This window comes from Sceloporus occidentalis, unplaced genomic scaffold (genome assembly GCF_023333645.1).
Source record: "Sceloporus occidentalis isolate IW3139 unplaced genomic scaffold, rSceOcc1.0.p SCAF_48, whole genome shotgun sequence".
Classification (NCBI taxonomy): Eukaryota; Metazoa; Chordata; class Lepidosauria; order Squamata; family Phrynosomatidae; genus Sceloporus; species Sceloporus occidentalis.
Genome location: NW_028317028.1, coordinates 5,458,477 through 5,484,812, shown reverse-complemented (window position 1 = coordinate 5,484,812; position 26,336 = coordinate 5,458,477). Strand labels below are relative to the sequence as shown.

Here is a 26,336-nt window from a genome sequence, read left to right as displayed (position 1 = left end):
CTTTCTAGCTCTGAAGAGTTAATTATTTGAGTGCTAGACAGCTGAGCACTTCAGAGTATTGGACAACTCAAAAGGGTTAAATAAGGCTTAGGTTAGATACGCTGGTGGCCTTTGTTAACTACAAACAACTACAAACTGGTTCCCATTACTACAGCACCCTAAACCAGGTTCAATGATCTGGTCTTTTACCAAACACACAAATCAAGATCATTAATCCTGCAAGTACACAGTGTTATGGGGAGGCTGCAGGTTCTTCTATTCCAGACAGGTGATAAGTATCATGGAGGTTATTTCAGGACACAGATGGGTCTGACTGTGCACCCGCTTCAGTGTGTCTGCCTACATATGCAGTTATTCTGCAGAAAACCAATGCCAAATAATAAAGTCATAGGAAACAGTGAATGAGAGCTGTACATATTTATAATTATGCATCAATAAAATGAAGTACAGTTCACTTAGTCACACTAAAACCTCTTTGGAAGCTAGATATTATTCATCTGGATGAAATGCTTAGCTCTGAGATAGAGATGGCTTGGTGCCAAGTACTGGAAGCACTTTCAGTATAGTGTGTTTTCATATTTTATTTGGAAAGCAAAGTATTGACATTGTTTCTGAGCCGCAAGTTAAAATTCCCTGTGAAATTAATGGGAGGTATTGTTTTTATAATCAATATTTTCGACTCATGAATCATTGCCCACAAATTAATGATTTATTTGTGTTTAAGGAACATTGAGGGAGGATGGTTTGGTTTATAGCAGCTGGGCCAAAGCCTGGCTTAGCATCATTGCAATTGATGCCGTGCATGAGTGAGGAGACCAAAGGCTGATTGAGAAACTTTGTAATCCAATAATGAGTAGATGGCTACTGAGCCCAACATCTTATCAGGTTGGCAAGATTGTTCTCTTTGACTGATGTATCTGTGCCAGGGAACTGCCAGGGTTTGACCCTGAGTTTCAGGGTTTTTTTCCCCAAATTTATGGTGAAGGGACAGATTCTGAGGATCACACAGTCTAAAGCCTACTCCTTCCTATTCTACACTGCTGTGAAGAACAGGAAGGAGTAGGCTGTGAGTTTGTGCTTTTGCTACCAGTATGTTATGGTTGATATCCCTTCTTGAATGCAGGTTTTAAATGCATCTCTGAATAATGATAAGTCAAGGTTAACCACTGAATAGAATCTTCGTTATGGGCTATTAAAAGGTTACTATTTTAAGATTCTCATTTCATAGTTCCACCTTTCTCCTTCTGTGAAAGAGGAAGGAGCTTTGAATGTTTGCTGGATGTGAGGGCATCACTGTGCTCTATGGCCTTAAAAGTCATAATTGTGTAGAAACAGCAGATAATGTGTCTAACAGAATTGTATAAGGTGGGATACTAGTCATACAAAATACAATAAAAAAAAATCAGTTTTATTTAGTTTTATCTCCTTACAGCACAAACATCTCTTATAGTCAATAAATTAAATGCTAACTTAATTTTGGGTGCGATCAGACAGACCAAACATTTCAATTTAACCTGTGGGCCACATTTTAAATACAAAATAAACATTTTACTTTGGAGCATTACAAGCGGGTATCAGACTGCAGCAACAATAGGCATTAAACACAGATTTATGCAGAATTAGTGCAGAATTATTCCATTTTTTTTCTGATTTCGAAAAAGGTTCTGCATCGGTGGTCTGAAACATACTGTTACGAAAACAGATATTCTTACACAACTTTACTAATACAGGGATGCTTTTTAACGTGTTTAACTGTTATTTTCTAAGTAACACGCTTTAGCAAGATGCATTTTCCTGCAATGCTAAACCCAGAAGATATCTTATAATCCTTCTAGCATTGTGGGTCAGCGTTTGAAATATACATTATAAATAAAGCTAGTTCAGAAGAGGATTACTGTCCTACATAGCATGCATAAAGATTAGAAAGACAAACACAAAACTCTTCTGGAATACAGGCTATCAACAGGAGAGCCCTGTAAACCCCCCCCCAATCAGACTTCCCTGAAGGCCAGCAAATCCAAAGTACTCCCAGCAGATGAATGCACATTTTACTATCAGACGATTATTAACTATCTATCTGTGAGGCTGCCAGAAGATTTACCGAGTGATAAACATTTTCTTCCTGTAAAGATTTTTAATCAGCCGCAGAGCATGTACTAAATAATGAGCGGGCAGGACTTCTGTTTGGCCTGATTAATGACACAGGGCGAGCCCTTCTACTAGCTGTGATGTGAAATGCATCCTTATATCCTAAAGGCAGAATAATGTTGGAACCATCTGCATCTATTTCACTGAAAACAAAGCAAAAAAAACCAAAACAAAAACATATGCTGCAAAATTTTACATTCTGGAGATTTTAAATGACATTGTTGCAACAATTGTGGTTTACTTCACTGCAGTTATCTGATTAAAACATACAATTATACATTATATTAGCACCTTCAGTATCATAGAATCCAGCAATTAAATGTTGGTTTTTTGGCAGTTAATGAGCAAAATGTCAATTGATATATTTCACTAATTATACCTAAAATGGAAAGGGACTGTGAAATTAATTATCTGCATGTCAAAGTGATGCACATACTAAATAGGCTTGTAGACTTTAAGCTGTGGAATGGAGTGGTGAGGGGAGAACTCGATATTATGGGAAGGACAGAGGTACTGATAGGGCTTTAAGGTAGGGGAAAAGGGGTAAAAATGCCCCCTGGGCTGCTCTGACTTAAGGATTTTAAGCCAGTACCTGCATCGTGTGCTTTACTTGTAATTATACACATTGCCATATATATCCTAGATCACATAAGGTCAATACAGGATAGCCCATTTCTGTGAATGTGTTTGGACATGACTGGATATAAACATTGAAAGTGATGTCTCCCTGATATGCTTTGTACCTTTTATTACTAGGTCACTTGGCTGGATTTGCCCCTTGGGCTGAATTAAGCTAGTCCTCCTCTGGATGTATGGGGATGAAGAAGGAGATCAATTAAGCTTGCCTACCTTACCTAGTAGAAGGTGTCTGGCTTTGGCATTATTGTTATTACCCATTAAATGCTAGAAAAATCACTTCTTGGGTTTTTCTATCCTAGCTATGTACTTTTCACAATGGTTATGGCATCCCTACTGCAAGGTAGTATTCCAAAAGAGGAGAAGAGAAGACCTCCAGCCATAACTGGCCATTTCTCTTCTTTAATGTTTCAAAATATGCTAAATTTCTTGACATTTAAGACATTAGTGTATAATATCCATTTATATATAGTAGGAGCAAGTAAATATCACTGTACAAATATGAGTTATACTACAAGTCAAAGTATCAGGAAGTGGTACCATGCCTTCTGAAGGATATGAACTTCTGTTTTTTCCCTATTTTTCTTGCAAAACATCCTTGAGTTTTTATATTAAATTTACTTATATGGCACCAGCAGATTCCATACCACTATTGCAGTTATATGCAGTATTGTTCTCAGAAAAGCATTTTAATCAATGTGACTTGTAATCATATAGTCAGAGGGCTATGTACTACCAACTGATTTACTAAAGCCTGCGGGAGACGGCGGTAGTTGCTGTACTGTGTCTATCACCAGTGATTCTATGTGCAAATAAGAGCTTTAAGCAGGAGCTGTTATCATTCATTAGCCTCAGTTAATACTGAAGGTGGTAAAACTTTTTGCAGCCATTGGCTATGTAATAAAAACATCAGCTCTTCTGACACAAGCTGTAGGCAACTAACTTTACTTTTAGGACCTATGCCATAAAAATTTAATTTTCCTGAGAATATGTGCCTAGCAGATGCTGCAAAATGCTAAGAGCATTTGATGATTGTTGCGTATTCACTTTTCTCAATACAAGTTGTTATAAGAACAATTCTATTGTTGTTGAGTTGAATGCTGCTTTTTCACCATGATTTCATAATAGGGAGTTCACTTCTCTCAAGTCTGTTATAACTTTAACATTAAACCTTAAGAGGTTTTACCAACGCTCATACCTCCTTAAATTGTTAGTAGCTAGAAGTGGTTTGGGAATATTTTTTTACACTATAGCTTTTCCACATGCTTATCTCTTACACATATTACTTTGAAATCATATAAGATATATTTGGACGTTGTCATCCATCTCGGACGATTCTTTATATTGTCCTAAATGGGCAATGGACCAAACTGTGTTTCCTTGATCTTTAAGTGTGTGGGCAGTTGATTGGGAATTGCATTTGCAAAAGGATGTAGAAACATACAATTTGATGACAGATAAGAACCATGACATAGAGACTCAGACCTTAATTATGATTTAAAAAGGAGCCAAACAACTATGTGATAATACATGGCTACATATGATCACTAACCTTAAATTAAAGTCAGGCTTTTTGGTTTTCTTTTGCCAGATAGGGTCATATTTTCAAGATTCAGTTGACAATGGCCACCTCCTTAGATTCCACCAAACAACTGCTGACAATATATACCAAATCCTTTAACCAATTCAACACTTTATATATAAACAGCAGTCCTTTAGTAAAAACTGTTGCCTATTAAAGAGATTGAAGCTAAAGTTAATTTTGTAATTACAACCTAGAGACTGTGGCAAAATGAAAGGAAAGATTCTCCTTTACTTAAATCCTTCCTCCACCCACCTTCTTCTAAAGCTGATTAGCGGAACGTCAACACAAGTCTTTGTGAACTCCATCCAAAGTCTTCTAAATCCAATACTAATGCTTCTCGCTGATGTCATTTCAAATATCACAAGTGCCAAGCTGCACTCTTTATCACTGTCCTTAACCCAAAAGACAGTCTTCAATTTGAAGATATTCGTTGGAAGCTCCTCAAACTAGAACATGATTAAATGTATTTTCTTTTAGGAGCAATTTTTTCCTCCTGCATACACATTTTGGATTTAATACCAATGGTATGTATGTAATCTGTGTCTAATACAAATTCAGATGTCATCTATTTATGGCATTTGTCCAGCCAGCAGACAAATTAATTAGGACATTTTAGGATTGAAAAATATATTTAATGTAAAAGCAAATTCTGTTTTTTCCCATAAATATCTAATTAAAGTCAGTACCCAAACTTGTATCTTTGTTTTTTAATGAATGTTGAGTTCCATTTTGCATGAACTTTAATATAGTTTACTGCATGCAGTTTGAAGCATGCATTATTAAGTCATTGGAGTTAGAAAATGAGATTTCTGTCTAATTTAAGTACTCTCATGGCTACCTCTACAGAATCAAGAAAAGCATTAGTATGCATATTCTTGCGCATGTTCAGTAGCATTCCCAAACTCCCCAACAGTTCTGGTTTATGCAGTCCTTGGTAGCTGTGCCACTGTCCCGCTTTTGCGTGGCAATGGGATCATGGGCCAGTTTGGGAGACCTTCTGTTGCAGCACAGGTGCTGTGTTGCTGAGCACTGCGAGGTGGCTGTGAACATTAGAAATTGCTGTGTCTGTAAAATCATTGTGTATATGTCCCCTTGCTGAATGTGAGATTTTAAAATAATAAAAAATACAGAGGACATCTTTTAATAATGTCTTTTGATGCAGGCGAAACCCAGGGAAAAATGCCTGTTGTCAGACTTGCCTCATATAAGGGTTGTGGCTTAGGTGCTCATCCACGATCTACGTTACCTTCACAGTTGGCAGGTCCTCCTCTCCTGAGTATTAGTGTTCATGTGTGTGTCCCCTGGCATCATTCTGTAAATTATCTAGATCTCAGTAGAGAGTCATCCACCCAAGCTACCCCTTTCAGAAAGATACTGCAGTACACCTCAAGAATGTAGGAGTTTTTGAATCAGTGCCTTCTTAATTTTAAGTTGGGTCTGGATCCTTTCATACATCAAGTGGCAGGGAATGTATCTATACAGAAAAAAAAAGCTAACCATTGTGTCTTAACATCTGTTTTTTAACTATACACAGGATTCTTATACATAGAGCTGTCTTAAACACCAGAGCAGTCCCCATCTATTAAATATGGTAGATCGTACGTGCAGAGGGATACATAAAGTATCCAATGGTTAATGTTCAAAAAAACAAATTAAAAATATTAATCCTCTATTGAAACTGTGTGACCGCAAATTTGGGGAAATTATCTACTGTCAGAGAACCAGCGCAGCACTGTTTATCAGTAGTATGTACAATATGCTAAGGTCATATTATAAGCACATGATGTATTTACATAATAAAAATTTATAAGCCGACTTAATAAGAGAATATCAACAAGTGGTGTTTTAATACAATTCACACATCAGGCAGACAACCACATGAGCACATCGGTTCCCTGGACTGTGGAATGCCTAGAGGCTTTTTCAATTTAATTCTCTTAAATAATGTTTTATATTCACTTTGTATCACAGCTTCATCCAGTGGTACCCTTATTTCTATTCTACTGTTTTCCAAGTAAAGGTGCACCATGTACAGCCTTAATGCTGACCTCAAGGCCTTGAGCTCCAAAAACTGTTAAAACATTTTGGATGTGCCAGCTAGAGCAAAGACATCCATATTATAAATTAATTAAACTACTTAGGTGAAAAGTCCTATATTTCTTGGAGGTTCCTATTGTTTGTATACTATAACAGAAATGACTGTACACGCAGCAGATACTGTTGAATTTCAATCATTGAACTGTTCATTAACGGTCTTTGAAGAATTCCTGGAGCTCAATGAATTATTTTCTACTGAATGCCATTGAAACACCCTATAGGAGCAGTGTTATCTGCTTTATCTTGGTGTAGACCAAGAAGCTCACAGTCCAGTTTAATAAAAGGAAACAGGTCTTTTGATATTGGTGTGGCACATGTGTACTTGCATTTGTGTCATGGTAACCCCCTGAGGCTGATGACACATGGGGGTATGTTTGAGTTTGGGAGGGGGGCACAGGGTGAACGGAAAACGCCGTCTGGTCTGCCCTAACCAGACTCCCATGAACTAGCTGGCTATGGGGTCTCTACAAGCCAGGAAACACTCGATGCGCCTGGCCGGGACCTAGCCGCAAATTCATGGAACTGTACAGCTGCTAGAAACCACGGTGATGCCCACCGACAATTGGAACTGCATTGCTGCAGACACCCTTTGTCCCACCACGTAGCTCTTTTGAGGTTACATTAAGCGTGTAGTGGGCAACAGTCGGTGGCGGCTACGGAAAGGGAGCTCGTTTGGGAACCCTGGTTCTATAACCAATCTTTAGGGCCTGGCAAGTTTCCAACGCTGTCGCTCAGGGTCCCAACGTTGGATCGCATTGCTTTTTGGACCATAACATCTTCGACCCTGAGCTCTCCATTGGTACCCCAAGATTGATGCTGCTTCCTCGGGATCACCCCGAAATATTGACTCTTTGTTGGGTAGGCATTACTGGCCATAGAACTGTATGGAGGTGCCAGGCTGTCTGGAAATGATGGGATTATACCCCTAATCCTATCATGTCGTGTGTATAAATATCTGAGCTGTCTTCAAAAAAATGAGTTCAGTTTGCACCCTACACTAAGTCTTGGCTAGTGCTTTCAGCAGCAAAGATCTCTGCTGCGGAGCTACTCAGTCCCAGTACAGGTCTCCGTCACAATTTACATAAAAAGTAGCCTTGTTTTATAGACCCTTTGTATACTATGGCAAAAAATGTACAACAGGAATACTTCCAAGATGACAAAATATAAACACCATGGTTAAAAAAAAAGTACCATGTGTGTAATAGGAGCAAGGCACTTACGGCAGAATTACCGTATTTTTCGCTCTATAAGACGCACCTGCTGATAAGACGCACCTAGATTTTAGAGGAGAAAAAAAAGGAAAAAATATTTTGAGCTAAAAAATGGGCTAAAATATTTATTACAATAACTGAATAAGCTATGAACACAGTAAGACACACACAGTAAGACACACACAGACACAGTAAGACACACACACACACAGTGAGACACACACACACACAGTGAGACACACACACACACACAGTAAGACACACACACACAGTAAGACACACACACACAGTAAGACACACACACAGTAAGACACACACACACAAACACAGTAAGACACACACAGTAAGACCTCCCTCCCTAACCCCCCTTCTCAGTATCTCCCCTCTAACTCCCTAACCCCCCCTTCTCAGGATCTCCCCTCTAACTCCCTAACCCCCCCTTCTCAGGATCTCCCCCCCCCCCGCCCCGGTCACTTACCTTAAACTCCTGTGTTGGAAGCGTGAGGTGTTTGTCTCGGGTGCCGGCGCTTCACTGCTGAGCGCCGGCGTCTGACGTCATATGCCGGCGCCCAGCGTAAAGCGCCGGCACCCGAGACAAACGCTTCCAACACAGGAGTTGAAGCGCTGAGGCAGGCGGCGGTGGCGGTGGCGGCGGCTGCCGCCAGCAAAGGATTCCTGTATATCTGTCAGGCAGAGGGGCCCGAGTGTTGCCGAGCGGTTGTCTTCAGCAACCGCTCGGCACCCCTTGGGCCCCCCTGACTGGCAGAAATCCAGGACTCCTCTGCTGGCGGCCGCCGCCGCCTGCCTCAGTTGCGACCCCGGATTTATCGGCGTATAACACGCAGGTAGGGTTTAAGCTCCGGATTTTAGTTAAAAAAGTGCGTGTTATACGCCGATAAATACGGTATATCGTTGCCCCCCCTCCCTCCCTCCCTGCCTGCCTGCCTGCCTGCATGCATCTTCGCTCCATAAGACGCGGCTGATTTTTCATCCTACTTTGGGAGGAAAAAAACTGCGTCTTATGGAGCGAAAAATACGGTATATGTATAAATGTAATTACCAGCGCGTATACATCTGATGCAATTCCCTAGGGCCACTGGCCTTTTTTCAGATGGTTATCTACTCGGTCCTACCATATATTATTGGAACCTTAACTACCATTGCCATTAAGAAATACACTGCAATGCCAATTAAAAAAAGGTCTGTATTCAGTACAATGCTTTCGTAAGACCATCAATAATAATGATACTTATTCTATTATATACAAACCTTATAAATATATCAATAGGTGAAACTGTTCATTCTGTTTTGCTTTTTGCAGGTTTCTGACCGATGTGACTACGTTTTTGTAAATGGGAAGGAAATGAAAGGAAAGGTTAATGCTATTGTGAATTTCACTTACCAACAATTTAAATCCTCACTACAAATGACGGTTTGGATCCCTCGTCTTCCTTTACATATAGATGTGTCTGACACTGAATTAAATCAGATCAAAGGCTGGAGGGTTCCAGTCATGCCTAATAAAAGGTATGTTATGTTATAGCCTGGTGTTCGAGTTCACTATAACTGATTTTAGAGGGTGCTTGGTTTCAATTACTATATTATATATAGACCAGTGAGTGCGAATCTCCATTTCTATACTTTGTATATGTATACAAAGTCCAGAAATGAAGATTCACACTGACTGGTCTCTTTAAGATATAACACTTTATTCAACAGACATACAGAACATATACTAAAATTATTACCGGTTTCTTTGTTGGGATTTTTTGGTGGGTCATTTTAACGTGCGAGACACATAGTTTGTAGTTAAATTCCAAAATAATTATTATTGCTAATGCAGCATACATCATATATAACATACTGGGATATGCTATAATAATCATTTCCTAACTTTGTTGACTCCCATCTAGACCAGCCCGAGACAGTGAAGATGATGATGAGGATGACCGCAAAGGAAGAGGTTGCACTCTCCAGTACCAGCATGCAATTCTGCGGGTGTTTACCCAGTTCATAGCTGAGCCCACTGAGATTGTTGGTCAATTAAACTACCTGTTAGGATCTGACTGGCAGGTGGATATTACTGATCTGATTAGTGAATTTATCCAGATGGATGAGTCTAAAGTGGTCATACTTCATGGACAGATTTTGATTGGACAAGAAGTGGGAATGACAACTTTACAGGTAATAGTAATAGAAATGATATTTTTATTAGCGCTACTACAATAGCCACTTTGCTATGTCATCAAGCAGTGCAGTCTCTAATGGACATAGATTAAATATACAAGCCAGGCCGCAGACATGATAAACAATAAACAAGAGCAAGGCCCTCCTCACCTGTTGTTTCTGTAAGTCAAATTATGTTATATATCACTTGATATGTCCTGTTTACCCATTGTACAGCACTGTGGAATATGATGGTGCTATATAAAAGGCAGACAGCAAATAGGAACATCTAGGAAGGGGAAGCAAAGCCAGGAACCAGTATATAAACAAGTGAGCACTGGCAGATTACCTCAGGGAAAATTTATAGGGCTGTTGGGTCCAAAGTGAGGGAACTCAACCCCCCTAACACCTGTGTCACACCACCTTGCAGCATTACAATAGCTCCCTGCACCTTTATGACAAAAGGTGCTGCTGGGGGTGTGCACGAGCGCCAGCTGCCTTCTTGACAGCCATATTCGAGAGCCCCCCCCATGGCAAATCTTGTGGCTGGCGAATGTGTCCCCGCCGGAAGAGGAGGCAGTGGGAGACATTGAGGAGGCGACAATAGAATTACAGATATTATTATTTATTGTTTTATATAGCTCCATCATATTCCACAGTGCTGTACAATGGGAAAACAGCACATAACAGGTAATATATAACAAAACAATTTGACTTACAGAAACAGCTAAAAGGAGGTAGTTAGGGTATATTACACAAGAGGTAAAGGTGCCAGTGTAATGGACGGACCAGCCACACTAGTATAAGTATTGCAGGAGACGTACTAGAAAAGGTGAGATAAGGCATTGGCAGAAGTACATTAATGTGTAAGTTTGTCTTTAAAAAGTGGGTCTTGAGTGAAGGATCGAAGGCAGGGGGCAGATGGATACTAAGTTTTACAGTAGATATGTTTTCTCTTCTTTCTGTAAATCAGCAGAGTTTTGTGCACCATTCGTAGATCAAACTATGTGTTAGTAGATACACAAAATTACTTTTTAAGGTTTTGTCATAAAGCAGTAAACTTAGATGAAGTCAACACACCAAAGAAATCAATTTCTATCTGTTTGAAAGTATAGGAATTCAAACACTTTCTGTTTCCGTTCAGATATTGTCTCCTCTTTCGGACACAATCCTAGCGGAGAAAACGGTGACTGTTGTAGACGAGAAGGTGACAATCACAGATTTAGGGATTCAAGTGGTTACGGGGCTGTCGATGTCAATTCAACTCAGCACAGGAAGTAACAGAGCAATCTATGCAACAACTATAGCAGAAGAACACCTCAGTTCTCCAAAGCAGGTATGTATTAAAATCTGAAGAGTTTTACTACAAATGCTTGTCTTGTTTCAGGATTCATCTTGAGTAAAAGCAGGGTTCCAAACGCTATCTTTAGTATAGTATCTTAGTATTTTACAAGTGGGATTCTGCCACCATTCTGGAGATCAGCTTTCTCCCAACAACAGTCCTAACTACTATACTATCCATGGCTACAATGTGTAAAACAAAATGAAAATGTACCATTTCAAATATCTGTTTGATTGATACTGATTGATTATACACTTTATCTACCTGGTACTGTGTATTGTAGCATTTTCCTTGTTTGTTGTAGGCATAAGTGTTTTCAAAATGTATTAACCTAAAGTGTGCTGCCTTAAAGCTCTTGCTTTAACTTAACTAAAACACTGGACTTTTACCCAAAACATAGATACCCATGATTAGTATTGACAGTTTACTGTTATTTTCACTAGTAAAGTTTAGGAGAGGGCTGGCAATTGTGACTGTGACTGCTATGATTTAAATAGTTAGGAGCACTGTCACTGTTCTTTTGTTTGTCCACATATATCCACAGTAGTTTCAGGTATAACTAGGACTGGTCAGATTTATACACTGGATGCTTTCTGTGGCCCTTTTCTGAGTTTCCTAAGCATGAGCATCTTGCCTACTAAATTTGTTATAGGCATCTATTATTACTATTATTGTGTCACTTGGTTGGACTTGTCCAAGCTGAATGTTCTCTGTCCTTCTTTCAAAATGGGAATATCAAAAACCACCACTTGTAGAAGTGCAATCCACTAATGATACTAAGCTTCCTCGCAAGTATGGGTTTTGTTCTTTGGCTCAATAAAGCCAAACATACGGCAGATGTTATAGTAGAGGGGAAATGTTCCTCAAGGTACCCCATTCTGAGTTGCACTCAAGCTGTTTGAAGCAGTTTTTGTAAGTACATATACAGTGGTTTTCCAGTAGCCCAAATTCAACTGCGACTCGCTATGCTTTCTTTTGTGTCCAGTTACTGGTGTAACAATAGTGTAACAAGGCTTTAACCTATGGTAATCAAGTCTACATGTTTCTAACTTTTTTGGGGAGAAACATCCAGTCTATTTATCTCAAACATGACTAAAATGACAATGCAATTTGTCCTTGTCCTTCAATAAATCTGCCTGAGCTGGAACCCTTGAGTGCCTGGAGCCTTTATTTATTTTGATCTACTGGGGAGCTGGTCCTTCCTGGCACAGTTAAGCACCTGAGTTCCTTTGGTGTGTGTGCAGATTCTTCATTCTGGTCACGATGCAATTTTATTGTCTGAAACTAACCCGGAAACACCCGGAAAAAATCCTAGCATGCTGTTGTGCAGATATATTTACCAGACTAGCTTTTGTTATACTGCATTTATGCATATTATCTAAAAGTTAGTTACTAGTCTTCAGTAGAAATTTCATCCATTTTCAGAAATATGTAATTCTTTTTCATTTAAATACACAACTGTAATAATTTAAGTCAGCGTATAAAAATATCTTCTGACAGTCACTTTATTATTCTGCTGTTAAAGTTGAATCCATATTGCCCAAGGGAACCATTGTCTTTTTAGTACCACTGAGAAAAAAACACATTTTATTACATAGAAATTTAAACTAGTGTTTTTATGCCTCAGAAATGAATTTGTGCCCTTCACCTCCTGGTAGTTTACAATTTATTAGAGTATAAAATGTTCTTTATGGTATTGTGTTTGCTTTTTATCTTTTTGCTGATTATTTTGTTTTGCATACAGGAAGTAGAAGTCAGCTGCTGGATCCAGTTTAGCGATGGCACAGTGACCCCTCTGGATATTTACGATCCTAAGGACTATACTCTAAGCGTGGCATCTCTAGATGAGAGAATATTCTCTGTTTTACAAGATTCCAAATCTAAGTGGCCTGTGTTTTTAGCCACAGCAGAAGGACAGGGGAGTTTGGTCAAAGTTGAGCTCATGATAAGTGAGTTGTGTCAGAAATCAAAAAGAAAAAGTGTTCTCACAGTTGGCATTGGAAATGTTAAAGTTAGACTTGGCCAGAACAATGAAAGCAATACCAGTCATAAGGATCATTTTGGAAAATATGCCACAGATAGAAGACAGAAAACACCTTTACAAGGTGTTAAGCCAGATGGCGTCTATTTTGGCACTCCATCTGTGGATAGAGATGTTCAGACCATGAACAGAGCAACCACTGATCGAGCCCAACTAAGCAAGAAGAGAGAACGGGAAAGTCTTTTGGATGACGATAGCCATCTTGCCAATGCTCCAATGGATTTTACCAGTTTCCCTGCACAAGTTGACCTGCCCAATAGCAATGGGGATATGGACGATAATGATCTTGCACAAAATGGCAGAGGATTAAGTGATCTGGAAATTGGAATGTATGCCCTTTTGGGGGTCTTCTGTCTGGCGATACTAGTCTTTCTCATTAATTGTGTGACATTTGCATTAAAATATAGGCACAAACAAGTACCTTTGGATGAGCAGGAAACAATGACACACTCACATGACTGGGTTGGGCTTACAAATCAGACTGACCTTTTGGAAAATAATATAAACTTTTCTACACCACAAGAAGAATGCATAACGGCTGTGGACAGGGGAACGAACATAGTAGACAGTAAATATTTGCTGAATGCAAGCTATGCTAAAACTGTAAATGGACAGGCATACAGGTCTGCAGAGACCTCTTTCAATGAGATGAAAGAGCTGAGAGGGGAGTCTTCTACTTCACCTACCTCCAAAAGGAAACGTGTAAAGTTCACTACCTTCACCACTATTCCTTCTGAAGATGGGTTCCCTGTTGTGAACCCTATTTTAATGAACATAGAAGATGATATTAAGTGGGTATGTCAAGATCTAGACATGGGTGACTGCAAGGAACTAAGAAACTATATGGAGAGATTACATGAAAATGTTTAAAAAGCTCTTTCAGGCAGCTTCTTTGGTTAAGCTCAATTAATCATGTACACCTAATTTGAACTGGCCACTGGATGTTTTTATCTGACCCCGCTGAAATAACTAATGATTAATGCACAAAAATGAATGAACTTCCACAGGGTAGAAAGCAATCAATGCAATTCGAATTTTGGTAAAAAATATATGGTATCAATTGTCTGGATTATAACAAACACCCATGCAGAGTAAACTGAATTATACCAACCAAGCATGACTATGATTCCTTACACTGGAGGAATTATACGGGTATCTGTCCCCTAATCTGCACTGTCTATTTTCATCTTCAAGAACAACACTAAATTTTAAAATAAATAAGTTTACTGTGCGCATGATGGATCCTGCCCATTCATGATTGCAATTGCTGTTTTGCTGCTGTTTGTAAAATGATCAGATAGTTCTGTAACAGCACCAGTCCTTAGGAGACTAAAAGTGCATTGTGCCACATCACTATACAACCATGGCATGTTCCCAAGGACTAGAGTGCTAGAACAATGCGGAATTCAAAGCACAGCAATGTGTGTTGTGTTTTTGGGTAGTACATCGGAATACAGCAATTTCACGTTAATCTATGTGATAACTCAGTGTCATCTTATGTTTTACTATTTGTTTCCTCAAAATGCATAATGGGATTCTTCAAAATCCTCTATATGTATTTGATCTGATTTCAATGAACACAGTTTTGATACTGATTGGCTGCATTAAGCAGTCAAAACCGGTGCAGATAGCTGAGGGAGCAGTGATCTTTTCAGCAGGTAGATTAAAAAAAAGTCATAAAAGCATATTGAAGAGCCTACTAAGAATTCATCGGTGAGGCTGTGTGGTACAGTAGATTGTCCCTTTAATATTGCTAATAATTTAACTAATAGATATTAGTTTTGAATTTGCTACAATAACTCCCACCAGCAGTTATCAATTTACCTAAATATCTTATTCACAAATTGCAATGCTACCTGATGTTTGCACCCCTCCTCATGCACTTATCTATGCATTATAATGCCTTCAGTATGTTCTTTTTAAGATTTTAGACAATCCCAAATGGTTTATGTGTCGATATGTCAATAGGCAGGAGCATACACTATCCATTACTTCATTATGTTGTCCTTGTCATTTTTATTTAATCCAGTGTGTTATTTTTAATCTGGGGTAATCTGTAAAACCATGTGTCTCTCAAACGATGAGCTCCTACATCCTATATAACATTGCACATCTGCTGTTGATATTTAACCCCTTAATGACAAAGCCCATACATGTACGGGCTCAAAATGCATTGTTTTCAATGGGTTAAGGGACCGCCCATTGTCCTTAAGAGGTTAATGATAACTTTTGATTTGTTATGGTTCCGTTCTGATTTGTTAATGAATTAAAAAGTACCATTACCGAAAAAGTACAGATTTAGCCAAAACTATTTGCCATTTGGAGCAGTTTACTCTGTCTAAAAATATATATTACACAAACTCTGTGCCCCTTTCCAGATGTTTGAAATTTGGTCACTTATATGCTAGTTATTATGCCATTTGGGATTATTTAAACCTCTTAAATATCTTAGTAGAAATATTTGCATTTTGGGCCGTTAAATGTGAACTAGTATATTTAATTACATTTTGAAATATATACTGTATATTGGATGGTGTACCCTCTACTGCATGAAAGAAGGATATTGAAATGTCTGTTATTTTGTGCCTTTTTTAAGATCACAACACTCTGATATGACTTGCAAACTTCAATTAGTATTTGATACAATATAATACACTGGGGGGATACTCTTTTAACGGACCATGAGACTCTAAGCCACCATAGACCTCTATCACGCATTGTAAGATTCATAAAGCAACATCCTTCTCTACTCAGATGAAAATCTTTTGATTTATTTTTAATATATTAATAAAGCACCCAATGTCTCAGTTGATATATTAAGATGTTCCACCATAATCTAAAGCCCAGATGCACCTAACTCAGAACAGCAAAGAGTTACTAAAACAGCACAACACATTTATTACTGTAAACTATCTCGTAGTGGTTTGGGTGAAGTTTAAACAAGTAACTTCTTATCCACATATTAAGGATCCACTACATCAAAGCCCTAACAGCTAAACGTTTGGGTTATCTATTCCCACCAGGCACCACAAATAATCAACCATCAACATTTCTTTGTTTTTTCATTTCTGAATATTAAAGGCAAAATGCAACAACCTGCACGATAGGAGTACACTCCACTATGACATAAAGGCTTAATTCAACCTCTACATACAAGCCAATTCTCATATTTAAACTATCCATGAAACATGAGTAAAGAAACATGGATATCTTATCCTATCCTTGTGGTTTCTAGATTATGTCTTTTACTTACCTGTAGCTGACAACCCACTCCACTATCCACTTTTTTCCACTATCCACATGCTTGGGCATGGCTTAAAGGGTTTAGACAAATCATGCACAAAAATGAAAAAGCAATGCTAATGCTTGAACCCTAACTTTTGCTGTTCTGTATGTAAAAAAAAACTACTGGGAAGTATCTACACCTACATGGACTCTGCATATGTGGCCAAGTACACCAAAGACACCAAATTCTTGGGGGCTTTTAAATGGTTATAAATTTAAACATTCACAAATATTATAATATCTAATAGATGCCATATTATTTTAAAATTACAGTAACACAGTTTGAAATCAAATAAGTATAATGTTGGCACTACATGTATCTACTTTGTCATATTGTTTTAAAGGGTACATTTGTTAATCTTTTATTGACATATGATGTGGTGGATTTGGTCAATATAGGGCTATGAATAATTTGTAATGTTATATTCAAATACGTTTTCACTTTTGTAATTTTCTGTAGATTTTTCCGTTCTCATGATCATGTTTCTATGCCCTTCAATTAGAATGTGATACAGAAGGTACTTTAGATTGTAAATATGTAATATATATTTATAAAGTCAACAACTGTAAATAAAGTTTGCTTTCTGGTCTCTGATTTTATGTAGTATCTAATGTTTAAAGAGATTGTGTCTGGACAGTTGGCTTCATGATCCTTTAATTTGTGCCTAGGCTTTTAATCTAAATTTGTCAATGCAAATTTAGCAGCCCGAAGCCAAATTACAGGCGGATGATTTACGATGGATTTCTGATTCGTGATGGGAAATATGTAGTTCTAAAACAAATAAATTGAGACTTCCAAACTTATATTACTGATTTAACATATTTTTTATTAAATTAAATTTAGGGGTTATCATTATTACATATGATATCAGCTGTCTCAGTAGAGCCCGTGGAGATCTATATAACCTGGTGGCCACGTGTTGCTCATCTGTAGTGTTAAAAAAGAACAGACAAGCTTCAGCAATTACATCTGTTTTAGACTACAACAGCCATAGCTAAAAGCTGACTAACCACAATGGCCATTAAAATACCCAGCTTATATTGTATCACCTAGTATAAATGTATCATAAAAAATCCTATGATATATGGTTTATCTGGAATTAATGCATCTATTCTTATACCTCAATTTAATTGTAAAGTAACAAAGAACTTGTTCAGGAAAACTGTCCACTATTCGGCATGGAGCATCTTCTTTTTTATAATTTGGAATCAAATGTAGATATTATTGCATAAGGTTGGAACCTGAAAATATATGTCTATATAACCAGTATAGTGTACTAAAGAAAACTGACTGACCGGAGATGTACTTCATTTCTTTTCTTAAAGCAGACTATATTCAGTAACAGTCAACAATTTTTTAGGGTAAATCAATGTTTATTAAGGTTTTTCAGTTTTATGGGAGAAGGAAGGGGGAAGGATACAGAAAATCAAAAGAATCAAAGGGGGGGGGAGGGAGCAGGTACAATTAACATTGAGCAATGTACAGATATCACGTCGACAGAATATGAGTACAAAGGAAAATGGTCACAACATAGAAATAAAGTGGATCAAACGGCATGGCAGGAACAGACCGCTCCAGAGCAATAGGGCACAAGGTTACAAATACACCTTTTCCACAAAGACAGAGCACGTGAAAAAGGGAGTGCGCCGGCACTCCGGCATTCGTTACCCACAAGGGGGGGGGGTGCCGAGGCGTTGTGCCTACGTGCCAGGAGGAGCAGGGGCGCTGGCGCCGGGGAGCAGGGGGCAATCATGCGTGCCGAGGCAGACTTCGAAACCAGGCAGGCGGGTACAACTGACGCGGAGACTGCATGCCATGTATGCTCGGCGCGGGGACGCGCTAGGGTTGGATGACGGGGGGGGGCGAAGCGGGAAAAATGCCGACACTACCTGTGCAACTCTGAGTGAGCTCAGCGAGATAACCCGCACGGACGCCCCCAGCACCCAGCCTTGGTGGCATAGCCCTGGACCTGCAGGGAAGGAGGGCAGGGCAAGGATACAAGAGGGAAGGGAAGAAGGGAAGGCGAAAAACAGAAAGGAAGAAAGAAAAAAAAAAAAAAAAAGGGAGAGAGGGGGGTCGGGAGGGGGCAAAGTGACCACGTTTCCACCACCCGGAGGGAGGCAAGGCAACTCGGAGGCCGCAGCTCAGGAGGGCACGCCGTCAAGCAATGGCCGAAGTTGGGGGCTAGCGAGCAGCTGCAACCAGTGAAACCAGATGCGGTGATGTTTTTCAGACCGGTCCGTGGCAGAGTAAATCAGTTCCTCAAGGACTCGAGTCCGCTCCACCCGTTGGATCCACTCCCGAATAGAAGGGGGGGAAGAATCACCCCAATGCAAGGGGATAAGGGCTTTCGCAGCTGTCAGAAGGTAGCGGACCACTGAATTCTTGTACCACGAAATCGGGTAGGGCATGTGGAGAAGGAGAAGGAATTCCGGCGAAAAGGGAATGTCCCTGTCAGTGAGGGATCGAACATGAGAGTGAATGGCCGACCAAAAGGGAGCTATGCTGGGACAGGACCACCACAGATGAAGCAAAGAGCAGGGAGACGCACCACACCGCCAACACTCATCCCTCCTATCGGGACAGAACCGGGCTGTGGCCGACGGGGGCCTATACCACAGGGCCATCAGCTTGTAGGACATCTCCTGGTCCCTGCTATTAAGGGAGCAGCGGTGAGTGAGCACGCAAATCTTTTCCCACTGCTGCTCGGTGAGAGTGAGCTGCAGTGAAGCCTCCCATTTGCCCTCATGAGGTGGGGGGGAGGGAAAAACAGCCGAGAGGAGGAGGCCATAGAGGAGCGATATGCCATGGGGCGGGGGCGAGGACTGGGTGCACAGCGCTTCAAACCGGGTTAGGTCCCTAAGGACCTGGTGTCTACGGCCCAGGGAACGAAAGAAATTGCCCAGCTGGGCATAGCGGAAGCGCGCGAGGGCCGTGGGAAGGGCCGTGCCCACCAGAGCCTCCAAGGGCTGTAAACCCGACGGGGAGAGGTATGCACGGATGCCCAGCGTCCCCCCGGCGGCCACCTCAGGGAAGACATCACCTCCCATACCTGGAGGAAAATCGGGATTGTCGCGTATTGGAGTAAGAGGAGACGGGAGAGAAGAGACTGAGGTGCCCCGCAGCACCGAATGCCAGACACTGAGCGTCGCCCGTATGAAGGGGTGAGGTGCCGCCCGCTGGCGGGCACACTGTGCCTCCAGCCAGGGTAAAGAACTAATCGACGAGCCCAGCATGCCGCTCTCCACCTCCAGCCACCGCTTCCCACCAGAACCACAGGCCCACTCCACTATCCGCAAGAGATGGCATGCCCGGTAGTATGTACGCGGACACGGCAAAGCCAGGCCACCTCTCGATTTGGGCAGGATCAGGACGTTGTATCGAATGCGGGGGGAGCGGGGGCCCCATATAAAACGGAGAAAGGCAGAGCGGACAGAAGCGAAGAAAGAGGGGGGAACGTGTATGGGTACAGTCTGGAACAAGTAGAGGAGTCTGGGCATCACATTCATTTTAATAGTGTTGACCCTCCCCAGCCATGTGACGGTGAGCCGGGACCATCTGCGGAAGTCGGACTGTATAGCGGAAAGGAGCGGCAGGAAGTTGTAGGCGTACAGCCGGGAGTGATCGGGGGATATCCACACTCCTAGGTATTTCAATTTAGCATCACACCATCCGAAGGGGAAAGCCGCGCGCAAGGAGGTACTGACAGCATCAGGCACATTAACACCCAGGAGCTCAGATTTAGACATGTTAACTTTGAAGTTGGAAAGGTCACTGTATGTCGCGAGCTCTTGCAGGACAGAGGGTAGGGAGACGCGGGGCTGGGCCAACGTGAAGAGGAGGTCATCGGCATACCCCAAGACCTTATGGTGGGACCGCCCCACCTGGAGTCCCGAGATGTCCGGGTTCTGGCGTATCGCCTGCAAGAGGGGTTCCAATGATAAAACAAACAGCATCGGTGAGAGGGGGCAACCCTGTCGGGTCCCGTTGCGGATAGGGAAGGGATCGGAAAGGATGCCGTTGATGCGAAGCCGCGCAGAGGGGGCAGAGTAGAGAGATTGTATCCAGGTCAGGAAGCCCGCCCCAAAGCCCATGTGACGGAGGGTGGCCAGCATGTACGACCAATCCACCCTGTCGAAAGCCTTCTCGGCGTCGGTGGAAAGGAAGATGGACGAAGCGGCAGAGGACCGCGCATAATGAAGCAGATTAAGAGCGCGGATGGTCCCATCTCTAGCCTCGCGACCTGGGATAAAGCCAGACTGGTCGGGGTGGACAAGGGAAGGCAGGAGGGGCTTCAGCCGGTTCGCTAAAATTTTTGCAAAGAGCTTAAGGTCCACATTGAGGAGGGAAATAGGGCGGTAACTACTGCAGCAGGCGGGATCCTTGCCTTCCTTAGGGATAAGGGAGATGGTCGCCGCCAGCGTATGGGGGTGCACCTGCCCCCCTCCCAAGATGGAGTTAAAAGCTTCCACGAACCGAGGGCCCAACAGGTCACGAAAGCGCGAGTAATATCTCAGAGGGAAACCGTCCGGCCCCGGGCACTTCCCGGATTGGGAGGACTTGATAGCTAAAGTGAATTCCGGGAGAGAGATGGGGGCTTCCAACGTGGCTGCCACGTCCGGAGTCAATTTGGTATGAACTGTGCGGGCGAGGTAGTCTCGAAGACGTGTACCCCCGGAGGGAGACGCACGACTGCGAGAAGGGAGATTATAAAGGCCAGTGAAATAATCAAGAAAGCAACTAGTGATGTCGGAGTGAAGAGATTGCAGACGGCCATCCGCGGACCGAACCTTAGGGATATAAGTGAGCGGGCGCGCGCGGCGAAGGGCCCTGGCCAGATATTTGCCGGGTTTGTCGCCATGTTCATGGAAGAGGGCCCGAAAACGTTGGTATGCCCTATGGTGTTTGCGGTTTAAAAGGACAGCCAACTGGCCCCGAAGCAGCGTAAGGCGCTGTAGAAGCTCCCCAGATGCGGTGGATTTGTGGGCCCGTTCCGCTACCGCGATCTGCTCACAGAGTGAGGCAAGCTCCCTGCCCTCAGCCTTTTTTCGCTGGGAACAGAGGCGAATTAAAAGTCCCCGGAGCACGCTTTTGTGCGCTTCCCAGACCGTGAGGTGGGGCGTATCCGCTACCAGGTTTTCGGCGAAATAAAGGGAAATGGCCGATGTTAGTTCGTCACATATCGCAGCATCAGAGAGGAGGGAGTCATTCAGGCGCCACGTCCTCTCCGAGGGGCGGAGAAGGGGAGAGTCCAGGGTCATGATTACAGGGGCGTGGTCCGACCACGTTGTCAGGCCAATGCTGGCGCGGCGCAGTAGAGCGGAGTGCTGGTAAGGGAGAAAGAAGTAGTCGATTCGGGAGTAGGAGCCATGGGGTGTGGAGAAGAAAGTAAAGTCCCTCGTACTAGGGTGGAGGGCCCTCCAACAATCGACTAGGCGATGGTGGGAGAGAAGGGAATTAATTTTGCGCGGGACATGCGACGAAGATCGAGCGAGGCCGGTGGAGACGTCAAGGGCCGGGTGAAGAGCCACGTTAAAGTCCCCTCCCAGCACAAGGACACCCTCGCTAAAATCCCGCAAGCGCGATAGGTAGGTCTTCAGGGCCACATGCTGGCCTCGATTAGGGAGGTACAAGTTAGCGAAAGTGTAAAGTTGATTGGCGACGTGCCCTTTGAGAAAAACAAAGCGGCCCTCCGGGTCCGCTTGAGTGGCAAGCTCCTGAAACGGAACCGATCTGGAGAGTAGGATGGCGACACCCTTTGTTCTGGCACCCGTGGTATTGCCAAAGGCCCCCCTCGGGTAATAACGATCGGCCAGCCTAGGAGCTCGACCCTCCTGAAAGTGCGTCTCCTGGATGAACGCAACATCAACTTTCTCCCTCCGGAGATCGCGGAGCAAGTGGGACCTTTTCTCAGGGATGTTAAGGCCTCGTGCATTAAGGGTCAGAAAGGTGAGCGGCCTCGTACCAGACATGGCGGGAAAAGGGGATAAAAAAAAATAAAAAAAAAAAAAAAAAAAGGGGGGGGGGAACAAGGATGGGACAGTCGGTGGAGGAAAGAAGGAGAAGGGCAAAAAGAAAAACGGGGGGAACGGGGGGGAACGGTGGGGGAAAAAACAAACACTCAGTACGTCAGTCGAAGCGGGAAAGGAAAAAACTGCCGTATGGGGGGCCGGCAGAAGACCCACTCGAGAGCCAAAAAGGACGTACGGTGTGGGGACGAGTAACCAGGCAACAAGGAAAAACGGTGCGGCAGAGCCGAACTACGTAGAACGGCGACGAAAGGAAAAATACGTCAACTAGTCTGGCCACCGCAGCCCACGCGGAGCAGCAGCAGCGAACCCGCAACGACGGGGCACACTCATGAGAGGGGACAGCACCGGGGAGAGCACAGTGTGCGCGCAACGCAATGGTAGACGAAGACGCGGCAAGAGGGAAGCGTATGCCATGAGGACCCCGGTAGCGGGGCGCCAAAGAGCGGGAGCGTTGAGGTGCAGCGCCCGCCACCAGTGCAGGACCTAGCATACGACAGTGCAGCACGTAAAAGCAATGATGAGAAGGCCACATCCCGGGAGGGATCAATACCAAGTAGAGCATTGCATTGGGGGGGGGGCACGTGGTCGTGCAACTCATTTAATATAACACAGTATAACGCATAAACAGCAACTGACATAACCGCGGTTGCGCAGAGAACGTGCTTGGGGTGGAGGACAGGGCCCTGCTAACACCAGAGCATATAACATTGCTGAAGAGGACACAACAGAGCATATAACATGGCATAAGAGCCGCAGCATATACGAGCATTGAGTAGAAGGCGACGTCCCACAGGGAAACGTCAGCGAGCATGGCGCATCGCAGTATAACACGTACATATTAACCCCTACAGCCGACAACAGGGTAGCAGAGCAAGGAGTGTGTCGGGCAACTGTGTAGGTGCGGTGAGCACAGTGTGCGCGCAACGCAATGGTAGACGAAGACGCGGCAAGAGGGAAGCGTATACCATGAGGACCCTGGTAGGGGGGCGCAAAAGAGCGGGAGCGTCGAGGTGCAGAGCGCGTGCGTGCGCGGTAGCGTCTGCCACCAGTGCAGGACCTAGTAGATGACAGTGCAGCACGTAAAAACAATGATGATAAGGCCATATCCCGGGAGGGACCAATACCAAGTAGAGCATTGGGGGGGGCACGTGGTCGTGCAACACATTTAATAGAACACAGTATAACACATAAACAGCAACCGACATAACCGCGTTTGCGCAGAGAACGAGCTTGGGGTGGAGAACAGGGCTCCGCATACAACAGAGCATATAACTTTGCGAAAGGGGACACAACAGAGCATATAACATGGCATAAGAGCTGTATCTTATACAAACAGTGAGTAGAAGGCTACGTCCCAGAGGGAAACGTCGGCGAGCATGGCGCATCGCCGTATAACATGTACACATTAGCTCCTATAGCCAACAACAGGGTAACAGAGCAAGGAGTGCGATAGTCAATTGTGCAGGTGTGGTGAGACAGACAAAAAAAAAAAAAAAAAAAAAAAAAACGCAAATAGAGGCCGTGCGTATGTGGAGTAGGAGTCGCGGCGACAGGGCGGCGAAGTGGCCAGCACCACGGCCGCGAACTGTGCGCGGACGGGCAGTGTGCGTGTGTGGGAGTATGGTCAAGTGCGTAGGTGCGGTGAGACGGATTGAGGCGCAGATGGAATGACTCCATTAGTACGAAGGAAGAAGAAAAAAAATAAAAAAAATAAAAAAAATAATAATAATAATAATAATTGTAGCACTTCCACAAGGCAGCAGGAGTCATGGGCAGCCAAACACCCCCCCATGCAGAAAGGAGAAGATGAAGAAGATAAGTGTGGTGTGGTGTAAGAAAGCCACATGTGGCAAAGCGCAGCCCGGACCGCCCTGGACGTCGCAAGGGCAAGCCTTACGCTGCAACCAGTAGGGCGTAGAAGGCAGAGACAGCCAGGCGTGGCCCATACATTTGTGGAGGCATGTGTAGAAGAAAAATAAAAAAAATAAAAAAAAAAAATAAAAAAAAAAAATAAAAAGGGTGGAGTGTTGTGCAGCTACAGATAGGTAGGTGTGCGTGCAAAAGAATGGAGGGTGTCCCCCAGGTAGAGGCCAAAAAAAAAAACAAAAAAACAGATAACCCGGATCCAGCAAAAACATTATGTCCATGAGGATACAGAGATACCTCCAGGCCCATGCAGCAAGCAGGGGGAGGCATCCCACGGGGAACGGCGCAGTCCGGGGCGTAGCTGTCATTCCTCGGCATCTCTCAGACGGGCACGGAAAGGGGGTTCCAGTCCACGATCTCCGCCCGGGCGGTCCGAGGGGCGGCGGGAGCGCGAAGCGCGGCGAGAACCGCGCGAGAGCGGAGGCCGCGAGGGTTCAGCAGTCGGGTCCAGGCCCGCTAGAGTCCAATCAGGGACACGTAGCTCAGAGAGACCGAGGGCCGTCAGGACGTCAGGGAGCTCGTGGTAGTGGCGGAGGGTGATGGTGGCGGCGCCCCGGCGAATCAGCAAGGCGAATGGATAGCCCCAGCGGTACGGGATACGCAGCCGCTGGAGCTCGGACGTCAAGGGCCGCAGTGCCTTGCGGGTCTGCAGGGTGAGGTCCGACAAGTCATTGTAGAAGGAGATCGGGTGGTCACGCAGGGACCACGTGCCAACCTCCCGCGCTCGCGCCATAACGGCCTCCTTCAGCGGGAAGTCGGTGAAGTGGCAGATTATGTCCCGGGGCGGGCCAGTCAGGGTACCTCGGGGCCGGAGGGCCCGGTGCATCCTGTCGATCACCCCGGAGGCCTCAATCTGACGGCCCATAAGGTCGGAGAGCAGGCGAGTCAGGAGAGCGGGCAGGTCTTCGGGGGCCTCGGTCTCGGGTACCCCCCTGATCCGGACGTTCTGTCTGCGGCCTCTATTCTCCACGTCCTCGAGGCGGCGGCGAAGGGCACCGACGTAGAGGAGGTGCTGGTCAGATGTGCGCTGGGTGAGCTGCAGAGTGTGGTGATGAGCCGCGGAGGAGTCCTCCAGAGATAGCACCCTGCGCTCCAGGGCCGAGAAATCGGCACGCAACGTGGCCACCTCGTCTCTGACCACCTGCTTCAACTCCAAGATCAGGGTGGAAAAGTCCGATTTCCATGGCGCCGATGAGAAGAGCTGAAGCACCTCTGGCACAGAAGACTGCGGAGGGAGAGGCGGAACATGCCGATCCTCGTCGTGGGATGGCGAGCCAGTGGAGGAGCCGGCCTCGTGGTCACCTGGGGCCTGTGAGGTAAGGTCGGCCGGTGTTCGAAAATATTCCCTCAGGGAAGCCGAAGCCGGTTGAGACCGGGTCCCCGGGGTGGAGGGGTCCGAGCTGGGTTTTTTCGTGCGGCCCATCGTCGGGGTAGCGTATGATGGCTAATAAAAAGGGCGAGCAGCGGCGGAGCAGAGGATTCAAGCAGCCATCTTCTCCGGCAGCTGGCCACGCCCCCCCAGTCAACAATTTTTTATATATATATATATATATATATATTTTCTTCATATTGGTTTAAACCTAATATTTGCTAGATTCACGTAACTATCCAAGATACTTAGATCTGCATGGTGGTGACATTTTCCATGGTGCTAATGTTCCCTATCCTGGAATTGGCCACACAAGGATGCATTCATCACACAGCCACTGATAGGATTATTAGGTAAAATCAGCAAAGTTTGGTTACCTAGCAGGTTCTTGTGGACTAAGCCTAGGAAGCCGAGGAAGCAACCCCCCTTGTCACCAAACCATTGGAAGAAGAGTTTCATCTCTATTTTGTAAATGTCTTTATAATCAGATGTATTTG

At 43.9% G+C, this 26,336-nt stretch overlaps 1 protein-coding gene across 1 annotated transcript in view; it reads left to right on the top strand.

The window, feature by feature from the left end:
* TMEM132D (transmembrane protein 132D) overlaps positions 1–14,096 on the top strand; it is a 322,790-nt gene extending 308,694 nt beyond the window's left edge. Inside the window, exons 7-10 of the mRNA XM_089491042.1 lie at positions 8,999–9,204; positions 9,591–9,861; positions 10,988–11,179; positions 12,930–14,096. Coding sequence (XP_089347168.1) covers positions 8,999–9,204; positions 9,591–9,861; positions 10,988–11,179; positions 12,930–14,096 — 1,836 coding nt within the window. The remainder of the gene's footprint in view (positions 1–8,998; positions 9,205–9,590; positions 9,862–10,987; positions 11,180–12,929) is intronic.
* The last annotated feature ends 12,240 nt before the right edge of the window (positions 14,097–26,336 follow it).